The 22,515-nt window shown below is 33.0% G+C and overlaps 2 protein-coding genes across 2 annotated transcripts in view; one reads left to right on the top strand and one right to left on the bottom strand.

Moving 5' to 3' along the window:
* Positions 1–22,515, top strand: part of LOC145293196 (uncharacterized) — a 421,398-nt gene that overhangs the window by 308,909 nt on the left and 89,974 nt on the right. The window lies entirely within an intron of this gene.
* The window catches only part of LOC145293198 (uncharacterized), a 30,869-nt gene continuing 13,440 nt past the window's right edge, over positions 5,087–22,515 (bottom strand). The window contains exons 2-3 of the mRNA XM_080139698.1: positions 12,224–12,348; positions 5,087–6,641 (exon numbers count right to left, since the gene is read on the bottom strand). Of these exons, the coding sequence (XP_079995824.1) occupies positions 6,478–6,641; positions 12,224–12,348 (289 nt within the window). The 3' untranslated portion in view covers positions 5,087–6,477. The remainder of the gene's footprint in view (positions 6,642–12,223; positions 12,349–22,515) is intronic.

The following is a 22,515-nucleotide window of genomic DNA, read 5'->3' as shown; positions in this document are numbered from 1 at the left end:
ACCTGCGACGACTCTCGATAGAGGAGTCGAGAATGAGGTTGGAAAAGGTGGCAGTAATCACAGGGTGCCACGGTTGTTCCTCTTGAAGGTAGTGGCTCAGGAAGGCCAGCCTCTCGGCGTCTCAATGACACATCAAGTCCGGCGTTCCCAAACCTCCCTCACACGGACATTGAATGCAGATCTGTCTGACAAGAGTTCGAAAAGAGCTTTTAGGTGTTGTGCAGGCAGGGGAAGTACGGCCAGTCAGTAAAGGATGAGAGGGAAGACTTATGTGGCGCACGCCTCGGTTGTACCCTTTAAGGAAAGTCTCCTAGGAAGCCACGAGTTGACCGCAGCCTCCACCTTTGACCGTACCTCCGACCAATTGTTATCAAGCTGAAGACCCAGTCTGAACCACACGCCAAGGATCCCAACCGGGCTATCCATCCAGCTGAAGGATGCCGGGAGGTTTGCGTTGCCACTCCAGGCGCCAAACCGCAGTCTAACTGACCTACTGCGGTTTATCTTGGCCCCCATGATTCTTTCGTACTGTGCGAGCACCTCTGACACAATCTCAATGTCTCTGAAGCTCGACACGAAGACTGTGACATCATCGGCGAATGCAGATACTTTGGCAGCTGAGCCGCCACGCAGAGCCATTCCGCACAGGGCTGAATTTGCCTCCCCATGTCTCAGCTTGTGGAGCAGAGGCTCCAAGCCCAGGACGTAAAGCAGGGTCGACAGTGGATAACCCTGACGAACCGATCGAGAGATAACAAAGGGTTTCAAGGGCTTTCTGTTGACTTGCACAACAGCCATGGGCTGTTGATACATCACGGAGATCCACTGGCAAAAGTCCGGTTTAAAACCAGCGGCCTCTAAGACAGCTGCCAGGACATGATGGTCGACCCTATCGAATGCTTTGGACTGATCTAAATTGATCAGCGCAGCTTCCATGTTGTTATCTATTCCCCCCCTCTAGGGTCGTGCAGATCAGGTGCAAGTTGTTCTGAATCGATCTCCCCTTCACAGCGTAGTTCTGTTCCGGTTCAACCAACTTGCTGATAACAACCTGCAGCTGATTCAACAGGACCTTGGCCAAAATCTTCAACTCTGTGTTAAGCAGAGTTATGGGCCTGTAGTCGTCTAAATCTTCCCCACCATGCCGGTCACCTTTCTTCAGCAATGTGATCACTCCCTTGGTGACTTGCCCTGGGATGGATCCCTGAGCAAACCAATGGTTGAACACATCCGTCAGAAAAGGCAGAAACATGGGCGACAGTCTCAAATACAGTTCATATGGCAGACCATCGAGTCCCGGTGATCTGTCGCAGCTGACCTACTTCAGCACAGTAAAGACCTCCCGCTCAGTCACCCAGCTCTCGCAACTAGCCGCTCTAGCTGCCTCAAGGCGGAGAGAGTCGGCCAAATAGTCGCTAAACTCAAGGACTGGAAGATCAGACTGCTGTGTGAAATGCTCCTCGAAATATTCTCGAAACCCCTCGCAGATCTCCCGAGTTGATTCCAGGGTGCGTCCATCAGGATGTCTGATTTTCGCAATGTATTTGTCCAAGCCACGCCTAGAAACCTCACAGCGCACGTCTGCATCAGAACTGACTGCTTCGTTTCCTATTTTTCTAAGTCTAGCTGTAACTACTTGGTCTTTGTAATGCTTACTAGTCTCGCTTAGAAGGTCCTGCTTAGCTAGTTCCTGACTAACCTTATCACCCTCCCCCGTAGCCCGAGCTAGTTTCTGCTCTAGCTACTTCTTCGTCTTGGCCTTATCTAGTGCGAGGCGCTGGGCATACTTGATGGAGAAGCTTCTGATCTTCACTTTGAGACCTAACCACCATTTACTCCCGGTAATCGCCCCCACTAGTGCCTTAAGAACAGCATCTATTAACAATAGACCTTTGATCTTAACCAAAAAGGCCAAGCACAAATGTGTTACGGACTGACTGACCAACTGACGGAGTGACTTATAGAGTCGCTTGCACGCGACTAAAAAGGTTGAAACACTATCCTAGAGTGTCTCTGTATTATTATCCTAATTCAAAGCAGATATTCCAGCTACTATTGTTAGTATTTTATCCTCCTCTCCCTTTGATCAATGTGACGTCATATCCGTGTCTAGTATATTCCCACTAAGAAATTTTTAACTGAGGACTATCAAACTGACCTCGGTTCAGCAGTCAGTGTTTTTTTCTTTTCGTTTCCTGCTATTCTCAGTACTTAAATTTTATACTAGTGGATCTACTTACTCCATATCTAATATTTAAGGCAAAATATTTGACAACTATGTGTATATTTCCTCTGTCTATCCTAATTCATGTTGACAGTTGTTTAAAACAAACAAAAAAAATTGTGATGGTGCATATGGCATCGAGAGTATGCATTCTATAGATTAAAAAACCATCTTCATCAATATTTATAAAGTTGAGCCGTTTATTATACTAACAGTAAAATTAAAACGCCAAATTCATGTTCACAATAGAGAAAAAATTACTTTTTGATATACTGATCTTGTTTATGTGATCGACAGACTAAGATTAATTTGTTTATTGGTTTGCAAAAGGACATTATTAATTCATTATTCGGTTTTATTGTTTTCTAATTCAATCATTGTTTTTATTTTATCATGGCACGTGCTTCTGTTCATTCCTTCTATTCATTTAATATCGTTCTTCCCTTGTTCAGAGGTGAAACGTTTTTTATATTGCGTAACCTTATTCCTCACTTCTCACAGTTCAGTTCGTCAGCAGTCCCCAAATTCCACTTTATGCAGTCTTATCCAATCACTTGCTTTCAAATATTCCTTGGCCGATCAACCTTTCTGCAATTTAGGGCATTCATATTTCTGCAATGGTTTAATCAACAGGATGAAAGTTCTACATGGCCATACTAGAATAATCAATTCATCCTTAGAATAACCTCCATACTGCATATCCTTTGACCTGATGTGTTCAGTTTGATCAGATTTCACATCGCAAATCCATCTGATCATGAATTTGTCATTGCTCTGCAGATTGGCTGAAAAATGGCTGGGTAAAGGCTCAGCATTCATTGCCATATATCGTGAGTCTACTTGTAAATCATTTTGGATGAAAAGTCTTTCCAAGTTGGTTTACTTCTGAAAGTTATAATTCAGTTCTAGATTGTAAATGGAAAACAAAGCCAATTGCCCCCAACTTGTCCAACACACACACACCACGACAAAGCAAACAAATTAATGAGTACCTCATTCCATCCATTAATTTCATTACTAAATTAAATTCTATCATCGTATATTTCTTTGAAAATCAAGTCCAATCCAGTCAGTTTATTTTTGAGAGATTACAATTTTTAGCTTCCTCAATTCCCAATATCGGTACACGGATCCCACTAGTATAGATTTATTGCTGCATTTCATTGAATCCTCTAGTCTGAAATTTGATAACATTCAACTGTGTTAATCGATTGTGCCACAGAAATTTTTCTATCCTAATCTAAATTTCTCTTCGTATTTGGATTAATCGGACTACTGTATGATTTTCACAACATTTCAGTCGATGTAACCTCTGACCTTCTTAAGGTGTATCTTGTCGAACTTGGAAATGTTTCTGTTGAACTCTGGAATTTGGACAGAATTTTGAGTAAAACCCTTTTACTTCAAGGGGGTAGCATGCTCTTGTTCCGTCAGCCATGACAGGATAGAGGTCCTAAGTAATTTGCAATTGTATTTTTTGGTCACCCACACTGAGGATTGAACCTTCACCCATTAGAATATTCTTTTTACAATAGATTTTTTTTTTTTTACTCTAACCACTGCACCACGGAATGTTGTGAAAATCACACTCAAGATGAGAACAGTTGTCCGATTAATCGAAATAGTGCAAATAACCAATCCACATTTCAAAAATTCAGGAACGTCATAAATTTCTCTTATCTTTTACAAATTATTGCAATAAACTGTAAATACAATTGTCCCCAGTTAAACTTGAATGACCATCATTTAAAAGCTAAATGTGTTGACTGATTGTAGCACAGTAACTGACTTGTCAATTCCAAATCATTTTAATGAAGTATGAATTTATATAATTCATTGAAAATTTTATAAGAGAAAAATAGAACAACACGTTCGACTCTTAATTATAAGATTTGTGGTTCAAGTTCATCAGGGACAATTTTTTTTAATAAAAGTAAAAAAAAATTGTCCTTGATGGCTTTGATAAAAGAAATGAGAAACAATTTTGGCAAGAGCAAGTTTCTACAGATGTAACTTCACATACTGGAATAAAAAGAAAATCTAGAATCTTTCAGATTTGTAAAAAAAATATTTTATAGATATTTTTTGTGCTTTTAAGTGTTTTAAATATGATGTAGATTTTAGATATTTGTTGGTTATCCTTGAAATTAAAAAAAAAAAAAACGAATGTTGCAAGATAAAGTTTGTAAAAGGATTTTTACTAAGCAGTAATTATTTTGAAAAAATGGATCAGTTAAGGTTTAAGGACCCAAGCAGAAGAAAACAAGAACAGATTTTTGTCAACACTGGTTGACCTTCACCTTTGTACACAAATGGTATTCTGTAAACAAACATAAAAAAACGTGTTCAGTTTTTCGGCAGCAAGATTAATTTTTTATTGTAGAGTGCGTTTCATTTTGTTTTATTTACAAAACTTTTTAATAAACTATTTAAACAATCCCTTTTAATAAACAAGGGGTAATTATTTTACATTTTAATAGTTGTTATTTTTTGGTAAAGGGGATAAATATTTTTTAATGTAGTGTACAACGCTTTTTGTAGGGAACAGGATTTTCCTTACATTTCGGGACAAGATCAAAGTGTAGTATCTGTTCTTCAGATGCTGCACTTCTATTTCTTGTTCTCTTTCGGTGGAGGAGAAATCCTTCACGACTGAGACAATTTTTATTTTTGTACCTTTTCTCCACGTTAAAAAACGACCCTGGTGTCTAACTCTGTCCCGTGGGGAGGCATAGTAAATAGGTACATTAAAAACCATGTTAAAATTGAGAATTTAGGATGTCTATCTTTCCTGTCATCAGTCAGTGAAAGAGAAATCGACCAAAAAGCAGTTCCTTTTGTTTCCCTCTCCTGCTGAGGTCCATAAACCATAATTGCTTTTGTGATTTGAATTTTCTTTTAAGAAATGAATTGAAGTTTTTGTTTTGTTAATTTTTTTTATTACCGAAGTTTGAATACAATTTCTCTTATTTTGTAGGTAAGTAAATATGGAACCCAGACATTTATATTTTGAAAGTAAAAGGTAAACTATATTTAAGTCATTTCTTGTTTTAAATCGTATAAACAAATTTCAATTTTCACTTTTAATTTGAAAATGGGAAGAAATTTATTGTCCTTGGTCAAGAATTAATTTTTTTTTTCTATGCAAGAACACCATTTTTGTTACTATTGCTGCGACATTTGTTTACTTATAAAACTTTTTTTTACCAAGAAACTACCAGATGTTTTTATTAAGCATTATTAAGACTGGTATCCTCTGTTTAGTTATTATTGTCATGTCTTGACTGCTATACCATCAGGTCTTCAGTTGTTTGTTATACTTGATAATCTTTCTGTAAATTTAAAATCTGACTTGTGATTTAACTTATAGGAATAGACTCTTCTTGATCTGCTATCCATGGTGGGGATATCTTGTATTGAAGTCCTCAAGGAACTACACCAGGTAGTTTTTATCCCTTAGATAAACGTTTTCTTTATTTCCATGCCATTGTCCTATGGGGTAATCCAGTGGTGGAAATAGTGTGAGAGTATAACAGTCAAAATGCTAAAACAATCGAAATAGTCTCACTCTGGATATCTTAGAAATCAAGACTGAAGTCAGACTCAGAAATCAGTAAAAATAGTTCAATTCAGAGATTTTTTTTTTTTTAAGTGGTGAAAAATAAAATCCCAAAATTTTTATCTGTATTAAGTGATGGTTTTTGTTTTTTTTTTCTAAATTTTAAAATTTTTGTTTAAAAAAAAAAAGTAAAAACATGCCAGAAGTTATTACTAGTGAAAGATTTTTTTTAGCTGACCACAGCTAGAAAAGAGTTGAACGTTTAGGCTACCATCTTTACAGCTCTGTTAGAAATTCTAAAAGGGACTATCAAATGCCTCTATTCCAAATTGTTTCTTGTGTTAGTGTTTCTATTGATTTTATAACTTTTGTTTTATTTTATATTTTGTGCCGTTATTTTTTTTCTTTCCTAGTACAGTTAGTAATTAATTTCCCATCTTTATGGGTGATTTTCTCGTCTAATGAAACTTGTTAGAATAAATAAAACCAAAAATGATGCCAGATATTCCAAATTTTCTAAGTAGATAAGAACTAAGCCTCTTTTAATGTTTGCAAAAAAATCTCTTTACTGTCATTCTAAAAGCCCAAAGAAATATTCTACTGGAATTTCCTGCTCTTTCTTTCATTTTTTTTTTTTTTTTTTTTAACTCGTATTTGTTATTCATGCATCACTTGTTTTTGTCACCTGTGAGAATCACTCAAGGAAAATATATTCGCAAAACAAGAGAAAAGAATTCAGTAAAAATGCTTGAATCATTATCAAGAGCCTCAAAGAAATAATTGTATTGCTTGCAGCCATTGACGTTCTTGTAGAATGATGGTCTTTGACAATTACAGTTGGTGTTGTCAATGACTGACCTGTAAAAAAACAAAAACTTTTTTGTAAACTTTCATATTGCAAATACAGTTCAACAAAAATATTTATTTTATTATCATTGTCATATATCAATACTTAATTATTCAACCATGGTAATGAATTGCATGTACATTTTCATAATTTCTAAGATCAATATATAATTCAGTTCAGTTCAATATGTTAGAAGACTGCTCAGCATTGCTTCGTCATAAAATATGCTTAAATATATTTTAATTTATGCAGATTTCATATTATTATAGAGCCAATTCTCTTATTATATTCTATCCAATATATAGTGATTTAAAAAGTTTTAAAAATGACACTGGTACTATCTAAACCAAAATATGTAGCTTTTCAGCTTTATTCATTACTGTCTAACCTAAATACGCATACAAAAACGTTGTTACAGATATGTATATTTGTGCATGCATACAAATAAGATTTTAGTCAACTTACACCTGCCAAGTTCTGATATTTTCAATTTTGACCCCTTGCTGACTAAAGTTCAAATCGAATTTGGTCCAAGTCTTCTGTGATGTTGACGATAGTAGTTTCTCGTCAGCCAAGAAAAACAAACTAGCAACATAATTCGTTTGTTAGAAAAATCCAAAATTATTTTTTGTTTGCCTTGTGTGCATGCTTCCAAGTGGTAAATGGAGAGGGGAAGCAGGAGGGGGCGGATTCAGCAGCGGGTTCGTGCTATTGTTACTTTTTGACTGACTGGTTTGTGCTTCCCTGCTTGTGTGTGTGTATATATATATATATATATATATATATATATATATATATATATATATATATATTGACCTGTTCCCTAGTCAGCTGTGGCGGTCAGTGACTTAACCTATTCACTTTTGGCGATATCAGTTTTTACACCTCCACCCCATCACTCGGTGCATTTTACCTACCGACTGTCATGCATGTATGTAGTCAAAAACTCTACACACCACACCCCTATATATCAAGTTTCATATTTGTAGATCAAAAATTGACAGGAGTTTGGTAAAGACCATTCCTTAGACAAGGTCACTTATATATAATGAAGTTTTTTTTTTTGTTTTTTTGTTTTCTTGCATATTACTTTTATTCCACTTTTTATCTTTAATATTTCAATTCTACAGTTTGTCATGAAGACTTTGGCTCTTTGTAAAGCACATATATAAAAGAAACACATTGTAAAATTGTTCTATTCATAGTAACAACAAAAAACAATTGTGGTCATCAAGTTTAAGTTGCAGTTGGTGTGCAGCTTACGGTAATTAATGAAAAATAACTTTTTGATTCTTAAATATCTTTTTTTTAATACAGTCAAACGAAGAAATCAAAAGACAGTAAAAAGATTTAAAAAAAGAGTAAAAAGATCAAATGGCAATATTGACTTCTTCGATATTGTTTTTTTTTTTTTACCGTATGCATATATATATATATATATATATTAAAAAGTTTGACTCATGTCCAGGTAACCTACATCTAAAATTTCAAGTGTTTAGACTCAAAATTAGAGTTTGGTAGAGTCTGCGCCGGTCAGCTCTTTCAACTTTGATCTCTTAGCAGCCAAATTTTCGCCCAAAAACTGATTAAAAAGCTTGCTGCATGTCTGAATGCCCTTTATGCAAAATTTCAAATGTTTAGACTCCAAATTGGCTAAGTAATTTGAACAGAAGTCAAATCTTTTTAGAGACCGCAAAGGTCAAATCTTTGGCCCTTTGGCAACCAAATTTTTGGCCAAAACCTATGTTTTTTATTTTATGTAAAATTTCAAATGTTTATTTTATGTAAAATTTCAAATGTTTATTTTATGTAAAATTTCAAATGTTTATTTTGTGTAAAATTTCAAATGTTTAAACCAAAAATTTGCTAAGTAATTTGGACAGAGGTCAATTTTTTTTTTAATTTTGACCCCATAACATTTGTTTTGGGCTCAAATCAAATTAAAAAGTTTGATCCATGGCCAAGTAACCTACATCTAAATTTTCAAGTCTTTAGACCCAAAATTGTTGAACTTTGATAGCCAAATTTCTGGCCCAAAGCATGATTAAAAAGATTTTCCCACATCTCATTACATCTTATGTCAAATCTCGAGTCTGTAGACTGAAAATTGATAGAGTACTTTGGTCGGGAAATATATACACATGCACACACATTGAACTTTTATAGCTGTATAGGTGTTTATATTAACTTTACCTTTGAATTTCAAAGTAAGAAATTAATTGTTAAAAATACTTACAATTTAAAAGAATAATTTTAATGGCATTTTGAATAATGAAAATATTCACTTTTTTTTTACACACATATTCATATTGAATTCATTGATTTTTCAAGTATTTTTTCTTTCAATATTCTGGAATATATGACAAGAGTTTAAGCTAATCTAGTAGCATGCAAAGATCTGATAATGCTCTTTAGTTGTATGTCCCAAAGGCTCAAATACAAGTCCTAGTACTGAGATACAATTTGAATATTTTGGATGCTCGAGGCTATTGCTCCATCATTATACCCTCTGCATGACACTGGGTTTGTATTTACTTTACTCCTCACGAAGGCAGGTAGACACAATATCGGTTTAATGTGGGGAAACTTCAGCTTCCCACAAAGAAGCACTCTGAATTTGGACAAAGATAAAAATTGCCTCTATCAAAAAGGATTTATTTAATACTGACCAAGGACAGAACATATATTGCACCTTGATCTTATCCAAAAGACCAAATATGGCTTCATTGGGTTGATTGCATGGATATTACTGATTGATAATATGCCAATGCATCAATTTTCTTTTTAAAAAAGATTTTTTACGACAGAAAAGAATCTGTTTCCTTATTTCTACAATGGATGTTTACTCATATGGTCACCTCTGTAGTTAAAACGATTAAGGTTTTCTTTGATTTTTTTCAGTGTAGCTAGTTGTATGATGAGCAGTGTCTAATACAGCCAACTTCTTGGAGGAAAAGTGTTTGGTATGTCTGGTTTGGTTTGGTGATTATAAAGATAACCTGATAAACTTTGTAATCTTTCAAGCACAGAAATTGCTTGAATTCAAAATGAAGTGTTTAAAGACAGGTCTAACAGATTACATGCCGTTATCTTGAGGTGTTGGCACCAACTGACAAACATTTACTTTGCAAATACAGAATCATTTAAATGCATAATCAGACAAAATATATGAATTTAACACAGAAATGTTAAGTTTTTTTAAGATTTTGTGAAGTAAGTTAAAAAAAACTTTTGCCAATTACTATCCAGCAGAGCGTTCATTAAGTTTATCAAGCATGTATATGTATGTAAATTCTATACATCATGATCTATGGAATTCAAACCTGGCCAGTGAGGATTGAGGACATGTGTTGCATGGAGAGAAGTGATATGAGAATGATATCATCAATGTGTAATATAAGTCATAAAGAGATGCTTAGATTTTATGACTTCAGAAGAAAATTAAATCTGGACAGCATAGGAAGATTTGTGCAGAACAGGAGACTTAGATGGTCTGTACATGTTAGAAGAATGGAAAAGAGTTCTTGAAGTAGTGTGTGTGTATGTATGTATATATATATATATATATATATATATATATATATATATATATATTAGCTTAAACTCTTGTCATATATTCTTGTCAATTCGTACGTTGTTTTGTTTTGAAAATTATATGCGAGTCTGTTAATTTTATCTTCATGTGTTGCAAAAAAATGAGTTTGAAACAAACTTTATTTTAAAAAAAAAAAAAAGTGCAAGCGTCTTTAAATAACTTTCAGTTGGACTGTCTTGTCAATTCGTACGTTGTTTTGTTTTGAAAATTATATGCGAGTCTGTTAATTTTATCTTCATGTGTTGCAGAAAGAATGAGTTTGAAACAAACTTTATTTAAAAAAAAAAAAATCCAAACAGGGAGGAAAAGGGACAAAAATGGTCCAATCGCTGATCACTTACTTACTATTTATGACTATTGGACTATTTATTCGTGTGTATTTTTCATGTGTGTGTGTATATGCGTTTATGTGTGCCTCTACGTGATTACGTTTGTATGTCTGTGCGCATGCACACATATGTTGGCGTATGTCTATGTACGCATGTGTTTATTTCCATGTGTATGCGGGGTGGAGGGGGCTCCCGTAAGCCGTGGTGAAGGCAACCTCTCTAGGAGAAGCAAATCTCTGAGTTAAAAAACAAAGCGGGAGACCAGTACCCGCATTAAGCTGGTCTGCAATTTGACTTGTTGCTGGCTATCTTGCTCTTGCTTGTTGCTGGATGTCAACATTTTGAACCGAGAGAGAGATTTAGCTGTCGTACAAAGCTCAAACTCTGTAACACCATCAGGTACAGATACTCCCTCAGGCTATAAGAAAAAAAAAAAAACGGTCCTATTGCGATGGAAAAGTTGTGACGCGTGTAGGTCTGAAATGCTGGAAGCATGTAGTAATTGATCTGCCATTATTATATGTATCTATGTATGTATATATATATATATATATATATATATATATATATATATATATATAGGTGTATGTATGTTTATGTGTATGTGTGTATATTTATGTTTATATGTATGTATATGTGTGTATGTGTGCATGTATGTATATGGGCGTGTGTATGTGTATTTGTGTATGTATGCATATATATGTGTGCATGAGTGCATATTTACGTACATGTATGTATATGTAGGTAAGTGTGTGTGTATATATATGTGTGTGTATATATGTATGTGCGTATGTGCATATGTATGTATTTGTAGGTGTGTATGTATATCTGTATGTATGAGTGCATATTTACATACGTGTATGTATATGTAGGTAAGTGTATGTGTATATATGCATGTGCGTATGTGTACATATGTATGTATATGTGTATGTATGTATATCTGTATGCATGTGTGTCTGTATATGTATGTATGTGTATTCATGGTGTATGTACATATGTGTATGTTTACAGATATGTGTGTATCTGTATATATGTATATTTGCATTTAAATATATATATATATGTGTGTGTATGCATTTATTAAAGTTTGTGCCTATTTCCATTCTATGGAGGCCAGGCACGAACGCAGACCCCACAATTTTATTATACCATCCCTATTTAAGTTAAAACATACTTATCAAAGTATTCTTATGTACATCTATATAAACAACACTTGTAAACGTTTTTTTATTTTTAAATTTTTTATTTCCATACTTTGTGGACCAGGCGCAAATGCAGACCCCACAATTTTAATGAACCACTGTTCTGCCAAATCAAACATACCCATTCCTGTGTCTCGATACATCTTCTATCATTATATGTAATCAGTTTTTAAAATAGTCAACCATATAGGAGCCTATTCGTGACCAGACACACATACACACAGCTTTATATTATATATATATATATATATATATATATATATAAACAGTTGAGGTAACAGTCGGTTGGCTTACCTAAGTAAAACATGTTAAGAAATTATAAGGATAGATTTGAGAGAAAGAGATAACCACCTAAATAGATGATTTTGTTTGGAAGTCAATTTCTAAATGTTGTCAACACAGAATAGCATGTAAAATGGACGTTTAATCGAATGTGATGTGGGGAAACAATTGAATTCTTAACTTACTTGTGGTTGTGCAATTATAAGGATCTCTGGTGTATGTCTTTTTGATGATATTCAAACCCAGGAGTGCTCTTCCTTTGCACTCCAAAATTGTCGGCTCAATGCATTGCATATAATTTAAAAATGCCCTAAAATTTGAAAGAAGAATGACTGCAATTAATATTTACATGTTTTGGATTGCGGTTCAGATTGTAATTTTTTAGAGGGGAACACAATATCAAAAGAATGTTCTCATTTATCCATAGAAAATAATTCCTTTTTATTGACAACTTAAGACGATGCGAAATTGGTTTCCATAAAGAGAGTTCAGGGAGTCTTTTAAACTTTAATTCAAGCCATTATCCTCACAAAAGCAGAAAGGCCATACATATATAATCAATATCTGATGCGACAGGTGCGCGTTCAAAATGAATGTTTCTGTTTAGAGCACAATTGAAGTATGATACTTTACTTTTGCATTTTAAACTTTAAGTCATATATAAAAATAATTTTATAAAACTAACAATAGGTTCTCAACAGTGTAATTTAGACTACTAAGTTACTGCAGGGAGGCATGTGAAGCTTTATCCTGGTGTATTGTGATAGGTCCCCATCTAGAGCAAGCAATTAATCGATTTGATTGAAAAGTGGATAATTTTTACTGATTTCGATGACAATACAAATAACTGATAATGCTCTTTATATTGTATATAATTTCAATTGAATCAAAATTAGTATTCCAAATTATTCTAAAAATTTCTATTGAAAATAATTTATTCTAAATATGAGTACATGGTATATACAGGATCTATTCTCAAAATATTAATAGAGAAATCATGAAATATTGAAATTAATCTCATGTCCTGAACAATTTAGGGTTATGTTAAAACAATTAAAAAAAAAACTTTATATGTCGTATACTAGCTTTGATATACTGAAGCCATCCAATGTTCTGTTTATTTAGGATTATGAAAATCAGAAAATTATTTTAGCTTTATAACAAAATTATTTTTATTTAGATTGCATAAAGATTTCATATGATGTAGAATAATTGCCTTGAATGTGTGAAAACTGTAGTAAAAAAAAAAATTAACACAAATCATGTATCAAATGTTTAAAATGAAGCCTTGATTTAACGAATGTTGACAGATCATTTCAGTCCTAATGATCTCAGAGATTAAGACTGCTAACCCTTTAAATCATTGTTTAATTTCTAGCACACGTTGTTTGTGTCTGATGCCATTTAAATAAAAGCAAAGGCTTAAAATAAAACTGTTTAAATATCTAAAACTCTGAAGAAAAGTGTCAGTCTTTATATTTACTTATTGATTCATTGGTTTGAATGCTATTTTTGGTTCATTTTTTTTTTTTTTTTTTTTTTGTACATCCGAGCATCTTTATAAGAGGCTTTGTCTGTCATGCTTCAGCTTGAAATAGCATTTTCATTGGTGAATGCACAGGACATATCTCAATATCTCTTTACATGAATGTTGTCTTTACATAAAGGATTGTTTTCCAAAGCAAAATATTTTCCAAGTCAGCTAAAGGTCAATATTAAGACGACAGTGTTTAATTTAATGCTGGTAGGATTAAAATCGAAGGTCCTATACATGAGGGGTGAAGTAATTTCTATAGTATATATTGTCATGCACTATGAAATCAGTTCTCCTGAGCTCAAATCCTTGATTTTCTATTATTATTAAGCATTAATACTAATAATACTAAACTTTTTAGCATTTTAAAAACGGGCAATGGTTATAGTCTGTTGACTTGGAATTGGTGCTTCATATCAAATTGATGTTTGAATATAGTTAGATTTGTGCTCATTTTTGCATTAAATACAAATCCCCATTAACCCTTAACTGTACATCAAATGGATACCATAATGCTTAGTTTGCTGCACCTAATCATAACAAAAGTTTGTACAAAATTTCAGCCAGATCAACCTAGTAGATTCTGAGAAAAGTGGAATGAACAGACACACTAAGAAATATGATATAGATGAAGTCTATAAAACCATCTGCATAAGTAGGGGATCCTTTCAAGTTTGTAGGTTTCATAATCCAAAAGTAGTTCGCTAACATATCTCCAAGATATTACAAGCTCAAGTACTCGTTTACATTATGCAGCAAGAAAGAAAGATCTCTTCCATAGTACAGCAAACTGTAAATGATAGTCTAAAACACACAAGGGAATGTTCTTTTCCGAAACACTGGAATAACAATCATAAAATATTAAAAGGAAAAAAAAAGTTCTCATAAGCTTTAGATAAGAAATAATCCTGTACAAAAAAATCTGAGATTAATTTGGTCGTATTAATTTTTTTTTACATAGGAATCACCACTTATCAAGGCCCGGAGACCACTCAAAGATAAGGGTTAATGAGTATACATTTGTCAATATGATTATAGCGTAGTAAATCTAAGTAGTGAGAATTTTGTAAATTGGATTACTTAAGGGGGAGGTTCATCAAGAACTTGTTTACATTGGACTTGAAGACAACCAGAAATCACATGTAAAAAAAACAAAAGCAATGAAGACATTACATGCACAAATGCAACTTCGTATTCTACTGCTAAACACAATATTGCTGGTAAAGTCAACAGCATGTTGCTGAATAACAAAATACACAAATTTTTATTTAGCTTGAAATCATCCTGAAATATATATACACTGTTTGTACCAGGTCTGGGGGGGAAAGTATTTTTCCAGATAAATGTTATTTGTGGCATCATTTACCTCCAAGTTTATTATATATCGGGGATCTTTAATTTTCTTAAACTTGTTAACCGTCATTATAGGAAGGTTTTGAAGATCTCAAAGAGAGTACCAGCCAAAGATGTGTATTAAGTTTTTCTTTTGTTTACTGAAACTTTTTCACTATGTGAACTATAAGTAAATTTACAAATTTTAGTATGAAAAATCAAATATTTAAATAAATTAAAAAGGAAACTTTTATTTCTTGTGTAAAATTTAGATGGGAGTAATTGTCTTACTCTAGATGAGTTCCAAATAAATAGTTAGGTCTTTAGTTAGAAAATCGATCAGGACCATGACAGGAAGTGTGTTTGTCTCAATTTCAAATATGAAGAAAATGAAAAATTTTAATAACGCAGAAATCCATAGTTGTACTAAACAGTTGTTTTTCTGAGATAATATTCATTAATATTTTTATGCGTTCTGTAATTATTTTGGATTAGCCAGTGTTTCTGTACTTTTTAAACAATAGAAAATTAGCTTAAAGTGGTACTGGCGTCACATCACAGGAACAAATAAACAAAAATAGGAAAGAAACAAAAATCTGACTCTGCATTTTCTTAAGTACAAATGAAATGCATTTATTCATGGTTCCTCCAAAATAATGCATTTCATAATATTTCTAAAGTCTTTTCGCACACATATGTGCTTTTTAAGTCTTTCCCTTTGTTTCCTTGCAACGGCCCCGGCCAGTGCTTCCTCACCAACTTTCACATGATCATTTTGCCCGGCACACAACATGCTTCTCTCTCGACCATGTGTATTTTTTTCTCCTTTACTTTTAATACAATCTCATGAACACTTGCTAATTTGCATATGTGCTTTAACGGCTGCTGCTTTTAATTTTTTTACTAGCCAGCTATTCTTCGGCTACAGTTGATTTTCTCACACGCACCCATACATGTTCCATGCTGTTACACTGATGGCAGTTCTATTAGAAAAAATAGAGAGTGAAAGTTAATACTACATGCTCTTTGAAAGCTTTATTTGAGAGAGTACCGGAGAATTAAATATAATAAATATTAAATAAGGATGATTTGAATGCAGAATTTGTAGAAACATGCTTGAAGACCTTGGCTCATTGCTTTGTGGAACAGTTTTTTATAGAAAGTGTTCCGTTACTTCCCTATGGTGATGGAAGTTTCACAGGATAACGACTTTATTAATATATAGATATGCGCATATCTAACATTATATAAATAAAAAATTATATTTTTAATTGAGGTTAATTATCAAAAATTAAGAGTAAATAATAAGTTATTTTTCTTCTGTTAACTCCTCATTTCACATGATTAAAATGTAATGTTTTCCTTTTTCCTTTTTTTTTTCCTAATCTTTATTTTTCATCCTGTAGTTTACATATACTTTTATTTAATTACCTCCCCTTTTTCTCCCATCCACCTCACATCAAACCAGATCTTTGCTCTTTGACAGATTTCACAGCTCACAAAATAATTATCAGCCAGACTCTTCAAATCAAAGTCAACAAAGATAAATTCCAATGGGATACTTGAACAGATCGGTTCCCTTAGTTTATCAGCTTGTTTTGTTAAATAAAGGACTTTCATTTACAAGTCCGTCTCACTTTCTCTACTTAAATACATACAAAATTAAGAAAACAACATAAGACCCCCACCCTATGCTTGGTATTTCACTTAAGTATTTATGTTTGGACCTTTTCCAATTCAATAACAACTCCCCAATTATTTCTATGAGTCAAATCCTGTGCCACCTCAGTTGAATAACACGACTGGTCGATGAATTTACTAACTTGATACAGTTTACAAAAGAATGTTTGTAGACGTCCACAAAACTATGTGCATGTGTAGATATTAGTGATGGGACGATTCCAATTTTCTTCTCGATTCCGATATAATTACCAATTCTGATTCTTGATAAATCTCTAAATATTTAACTATAGAGTTTTAATGTTTTTTCCCTGATTACCGTAAAAACACGTTAAATGTGCATATATTTTCTCAAAATAAAAACACTTGTGGGAGGGGTGATCTATAGATTTTAGTTTCACTGGAAATATAAAATCATTAAGTATTTATTTTATTATTACTACCAGCAGTGGAAGATTTTCTTTTAAAAAAAAACATCAAATAAAAAAACATAATTAAAGGAATCATTACTGTTTTCTAGATTGGATTTGTTTTAATTAATATCTGAAGATTTTCAATAATCTCATAGATTGATAGTTGAATGATTATGAATACTATCTCATTAATCCTGCTCCTTCAGTGTTTTTAGCCTTAATAATTAGAAAATGTTTTGGAAAAATAAAAGTTGACATATTGGTTCCCGTCACTTAAAGTTGAGAAACATTGAGCCTGGTCATACTTTGATGAGTGACAATTATCAGGATGCTAGGTGCTGTAAGAAAGCATACTGCCCGCGTGTACAAATGGATACCAGCCTTGTTTAGAAGATGTAAAAATGATTCAAACACAAACCCAAGTGATAATGGTTGCCACACGATTAAATTCTGATAACTTGTCTAGTCTCTGTGGTGGAAAGAGGGAGACTGGCTGTACTAAACATCCAGAACAGCAAGACGAGCTATATCTAGTTATGCAGTACCAGATGGGTGACCATTTGAGACTACCAAGGTGCTGTATGTAGATGGAAGGTTAGGTCAGCCCTTTTGCTTTCCGGTGTGTGTAGTGGTTGCATGCACACACATTAGCAGCCACATAAAGAGATCATAGTTTGGTAAACTCCATAATCTTTTTTTTATCATCTCTGTAACGTTACACACACGTTTATACACACATTAACATGTAGACACTCAGGGCCCAACATGTTGTAGCAGAGTACATTGCAAGGAACAGAAGACAAATAATAACTCCACTTCCTTTTCCCATTGTAACAACAGCATTTATTTTCGGGTACTTTCCCGAATAAAACGTGATCATGCTCCTCTCTGTCCTCTTGAACATGATTATTTGTCTATGCACATATTCTTTTAATAGTTTTTTTCTTTTTCCTTACCATGACGTCACTTCGCACATGACTCAGCATTTGCATACCGCCACCATACGCACCACTGCGGTCGCAAAATGATCATGAATTATGCACATATTCTTTTGGAGTTATCAATGGTATACAGACATCTGGGCTAGCAAAGTGAATAGCAACCAGTTATGTAAACAAAGCATTTTAGGCATAACTTGCAGGCTGCCTAACATTTCCCAATCATAAGATATGCTTAAATATGATATTTTAATTTATGCAGATTACATATTTATTATTATACAGACAATTCTCTTTTGGTTATTATATTGAACCTAATATATAGTAGTGAGATCAAAGCTAAAAAAATTATATATGACGGATGCCATTCGCTAGAATGGAAATCAAAACCTGCAACTCTGTACTCTCATTCTTTAACCTCTGAGCCATGCTCATATATATATATATATTCATCTATCATACCCTTTTTAAAAGATAGAATCACCCAATCATCAAAGACAAGATTCAAGCAAGCAAAAATGGCCGATGGTCCAGGGTTTTATAATTATATAGATTCACCATTTGACAGTCGGTTCCTGAGCCTGATTCTGTTCAGATCTGTGTTGGTGGGAAAATTATTTTGTGGTGTAGGTGTGTGAAATGTTCTAGTCATTCATATTTACTGCCTGTTGTAAAAATTTCACGTTTTCTTTTCAACAAAGCTCTAGAAACGTTGGCTTTCCATGGATTCTTTTTACTGTCCTTTGGAAATCAAGGTGAATGTGGTGCCCTAATCAAATTTTATTTACAACTGAAGTATTACTGGGGAGTCTAGCATGCTATCATGAGGATATTTCCGATTATCCATTTTGTTTTAAGCTATGAAGATTAAATAAGTAACTCGCCTTAGAGCATTTCAAGTTGTGAAAGGAACTTGTATATACACACAAGCTGTAGGTACCCGGTATTTCTCGGCAGTTTTTTATTTTTATTTAATTTTTTTTAACTATATGGAATGTGTTTGTCTCACCAAATTTCTTTTTAATATTTTGAAAGTTAAATTTAATTATGGTCATTAAATTATTAATTGAAATAAATTCTTATTAACTGTAACTAATTTTTGTAAATATTGTTTTAATTAGTAAGTTCCAAAATTTTTAGTCTTTTAATACATGAGGATTTGCTAATAATTCAAAAAGTAGAAATGATTTTAAATTTGACAGTTTAGATGTTTCCAAATTTCTTTAAAATTTTAAAGAGTCACAAAGTAATTCATTTTTTATTTTCAATATGCCAAAAGATGAAAAAGATTGACTTTTTATTAAAAATAACCAAATGCATTTAGGTGGATTGATTGAATTGTTTTTAAATAGGATTTTTAAAAGTTCATTTTAGTACTTAATGCTATTGTGCTATTGTAATATGAGCAATTTCAATGATTATTTGCAAGAGTTATTTCCCTTGACAGCTATAAGATACAGTTTTTTGTTTTTGTTTGTTTTTTTATAAAAAAGGCAATTTGTTTTCTTTCACAAATGGTCCCTAATATCATTGCATCCGACCTGTCCAACTGCCAAAGTTTTCTTTTGGTACTCATAGTCATCCCTGTAAATTGTTTATATCTATTTCCATCAGTTCTTGCCATCCAAGCACATTGCTTTCTGATTTCAACCTAATGACATCATTGCAAGGTCATAAAAAGATGAAAACCACATTTTTGGCGATAACTTCCATTCTGTTCATAAGACTCAATACTTGGCTCATGAAGTTTGGCCAGTGAAGCTCTGCATCTTTAATGACCTTGACAAGTTTGGTCATGGTCGAAATCTTGGCGAAATTTCTACTTTATTTTTCAAATTTGATTATGAATCTGATGTTCATTGATAAGTGATTACCATGCAACATTTCAGCCTGATCAGATAGTTTTTAAGTTATCAAGAGTGTGGCAGTGGCTAAGTGGTTAACAACACAGAAAACCTGGGTATGCCAAGATTGAATCCATTTTGTTTGACAGAAACACTCAAATCCACACTTGACCTTGTGTCTAACCTGGAAAGGAGGTAAATTAAAAAGGAAATAACTTGAAGAATACTTCATACAATATAGAGAAGGCCCAAATAAGACTTTGGCCCATCTTTATGCTGTCAGGTGGAGGTATACAATCTCATACTGACTTATGTTCTAGCATATTCTGATATATTTCTTAATATCCAGGGTAAAATTATTTATCTAAAAACCCATATTCGAAAGTAATATTTTCAACTGGGCATGAGAAAGTAATTCCTGGCTTGAATTAAAGGCAAAAGTCAAGTTATAGTTTATTTGCATTCTTAAACCAAAGCAAAACATTAATTCTTTTTAAGTGCTTCTTGTAAGGGGGGGAAAAAAGTGCAAAGCAAAACAATTTTATTTTTATTTATTTTTACCATGACTCATAAATCATACTATGACAAGGCATTAGGATGGGTGAACAAGGAGCAAAAGGAGAAAAGGAGAGGAAAAAAAAAAAAAAAGATGCTATTCCCCCCCCCCCCGCCACCTCCTTGTTTAAGCTGTCTCCACTTCCTCTCTCCACAGGCACTCCTGAGTAACTTAGCAGGTCAGATTTCTGTGTTAGTATTGCTATGAAAATGGTTCTTCTTTGTGTTAATACATCATTTTAATAATAAGGCTTCTCTCTGCCAAAAGAAATCTTCATTACACTGTTCACCTGCCGTTATAGTTGATCTCTATTTATATAAAGTGATGTATGTGTATAATCTTTATGAATTTGCGTGTACAGGATTCAATATTAAACTAATGAACTGATCATTATGGATTTTGGAACACAACTGGTAGGTGTAAGGAGTCGTAATGTGGGCTGTATTTAGTTTTATGCAAAGGTGATAATATTTCAGATACCTCAAATTTTTGTGAAATGTTAATGATATTTATTAGATAGCAACAGAATCTCCCCCCATTTCAATTTCTTTGAAGTAGTTTTTAAAGGGTATTTAGGGATATAATATGGATACAACCTCTCATATGAAATACAAATATTTCACATTTACCTCAAAGTGGATCAATAGTCGTTATACACCTATTAAGCAAGATTCTCTGAATTTCAATTTGTTCTTAAGATCCATTGAATTTAAAGTATTTTTAGAATCAAAATCGTGTTAGGAATTTCAATCAAAACTGAATAATTAAAAAAATTAGGATTCTAGACATAAGGTTTAGTATCATTATATCTTGATTTTAATATCTGTAATGGCATAAGTGGTGCACAACCGTTCTGTTCAAAGAATTGGTTTTACTCATCCTAGAATAAATATTGTTTTTATATATATATATATATATATATATAATCTTCTCCATATATAATACAATGACTCCCTCTGGACCAAAGTATCATAGGTTTCCAACAACAGATATCACATACAAATTCAATAGATCTAGGTTAATAGCCACTATCTTATGTAGCTTTTGAACACCAATTTAGACACATTCGCAACGTCTTTAGAGAAAGGAGTCCCTATTTTTCTCTCTAAATATCTAATCCTACCACTGCTATCAGTTGTCACCGTGATGAATTCTACACATTCCATAGATCCTGTGATTACACTGACAGTAACTAGTTCAACCATACATAGACCTATCATAATCTTTCCAATTCATAGATAATAAAAGCTTCCTCGTCAAAGTCCATCCATTCTGATTGGCTAAGCTCTGAAAATTCTCATATTCTAGAATCCAGTTCTTCACTTTATAAATGAACACTTACTAATATTAAAATATGGCATCACTAAGAGACATTAAGTTCATTTAAGGCATAGGTCATTCCAGCCATGTAAGATCGAAAAATACAAGAAAGAAAATCATTAAATGAACGTTAAATAACCTATTTACTTGCTTTCTTTTACAAAGTTTAAAATATGCTATCTACCATAAGAATCTCCTTTGTCGATGTCTATATCAAAACAACAAAAATATTACATTCCCCTTGCAATCAAGTTTTTTTTTTTGTTTTTTCTACCATTAAACACACTAAGTGTAGCTTGGTGATGTTTCAAACGGATACATTTCATAGATATTTAGATAGTGAAGAGTTTAGATCCCAAAATATTTGTCTTTTATATTAAGACTTCTAAAAAAATTAAAAAAATTCGAGAGTTTATTTGTTAATTATTTTATCTTTTCCACGTGATTTTGAGGAAATAGGTCTTCCAGTATTATGATAATGAATATTACACAAAATTGTCGCTGACAAATAGTTGTATGCTTTCCAATGGCCACTCAAACAAAGCACATGTACATGTTGTTTGGTCTATGGTCAGCGGCAATTTTACATGTGTTATTCGTTTTCAGAATACCCGAAAACATTTAAATGTCGTCAAATAAATGTGAATGCAAAAGCTGATGAGAAATAACCAATTTAACTTTTTGGAACTTTGAATATTACCTTTATTAATCCTAGATAGAGAATATGGCTATATTGAAGATGTTAACGCTTGACTAAATTGAACAGGTTAGCTCCCAAATATTTGTGGGGGGTTTTATGTAAAAAAAAAAAATACGGAAATTTATTGAACGTAATAAAACAAACTTATTTTTTGCCAACA

The sequence above is a fragment of the Euprymna scolopes genome, chromosome 14, assembly GCF_053919585.1.
Source record: "Euprymna scolopes isolate OS-2025 chromosome 14, ASM5391958v1, whole genome shotgun sequence".
Lineage (NCBI taxonomy): Eukaryota > Metazoa > Mollusca > Cephalopoda > Sepiida > Sepiolidae > Euprymna > Euprymna scolopes.
The sequence above is the reverse complement of the archived record's forward strand: the minus strand, read 5'-3'. Positions and strand labels throughout refer to the sequence as shown.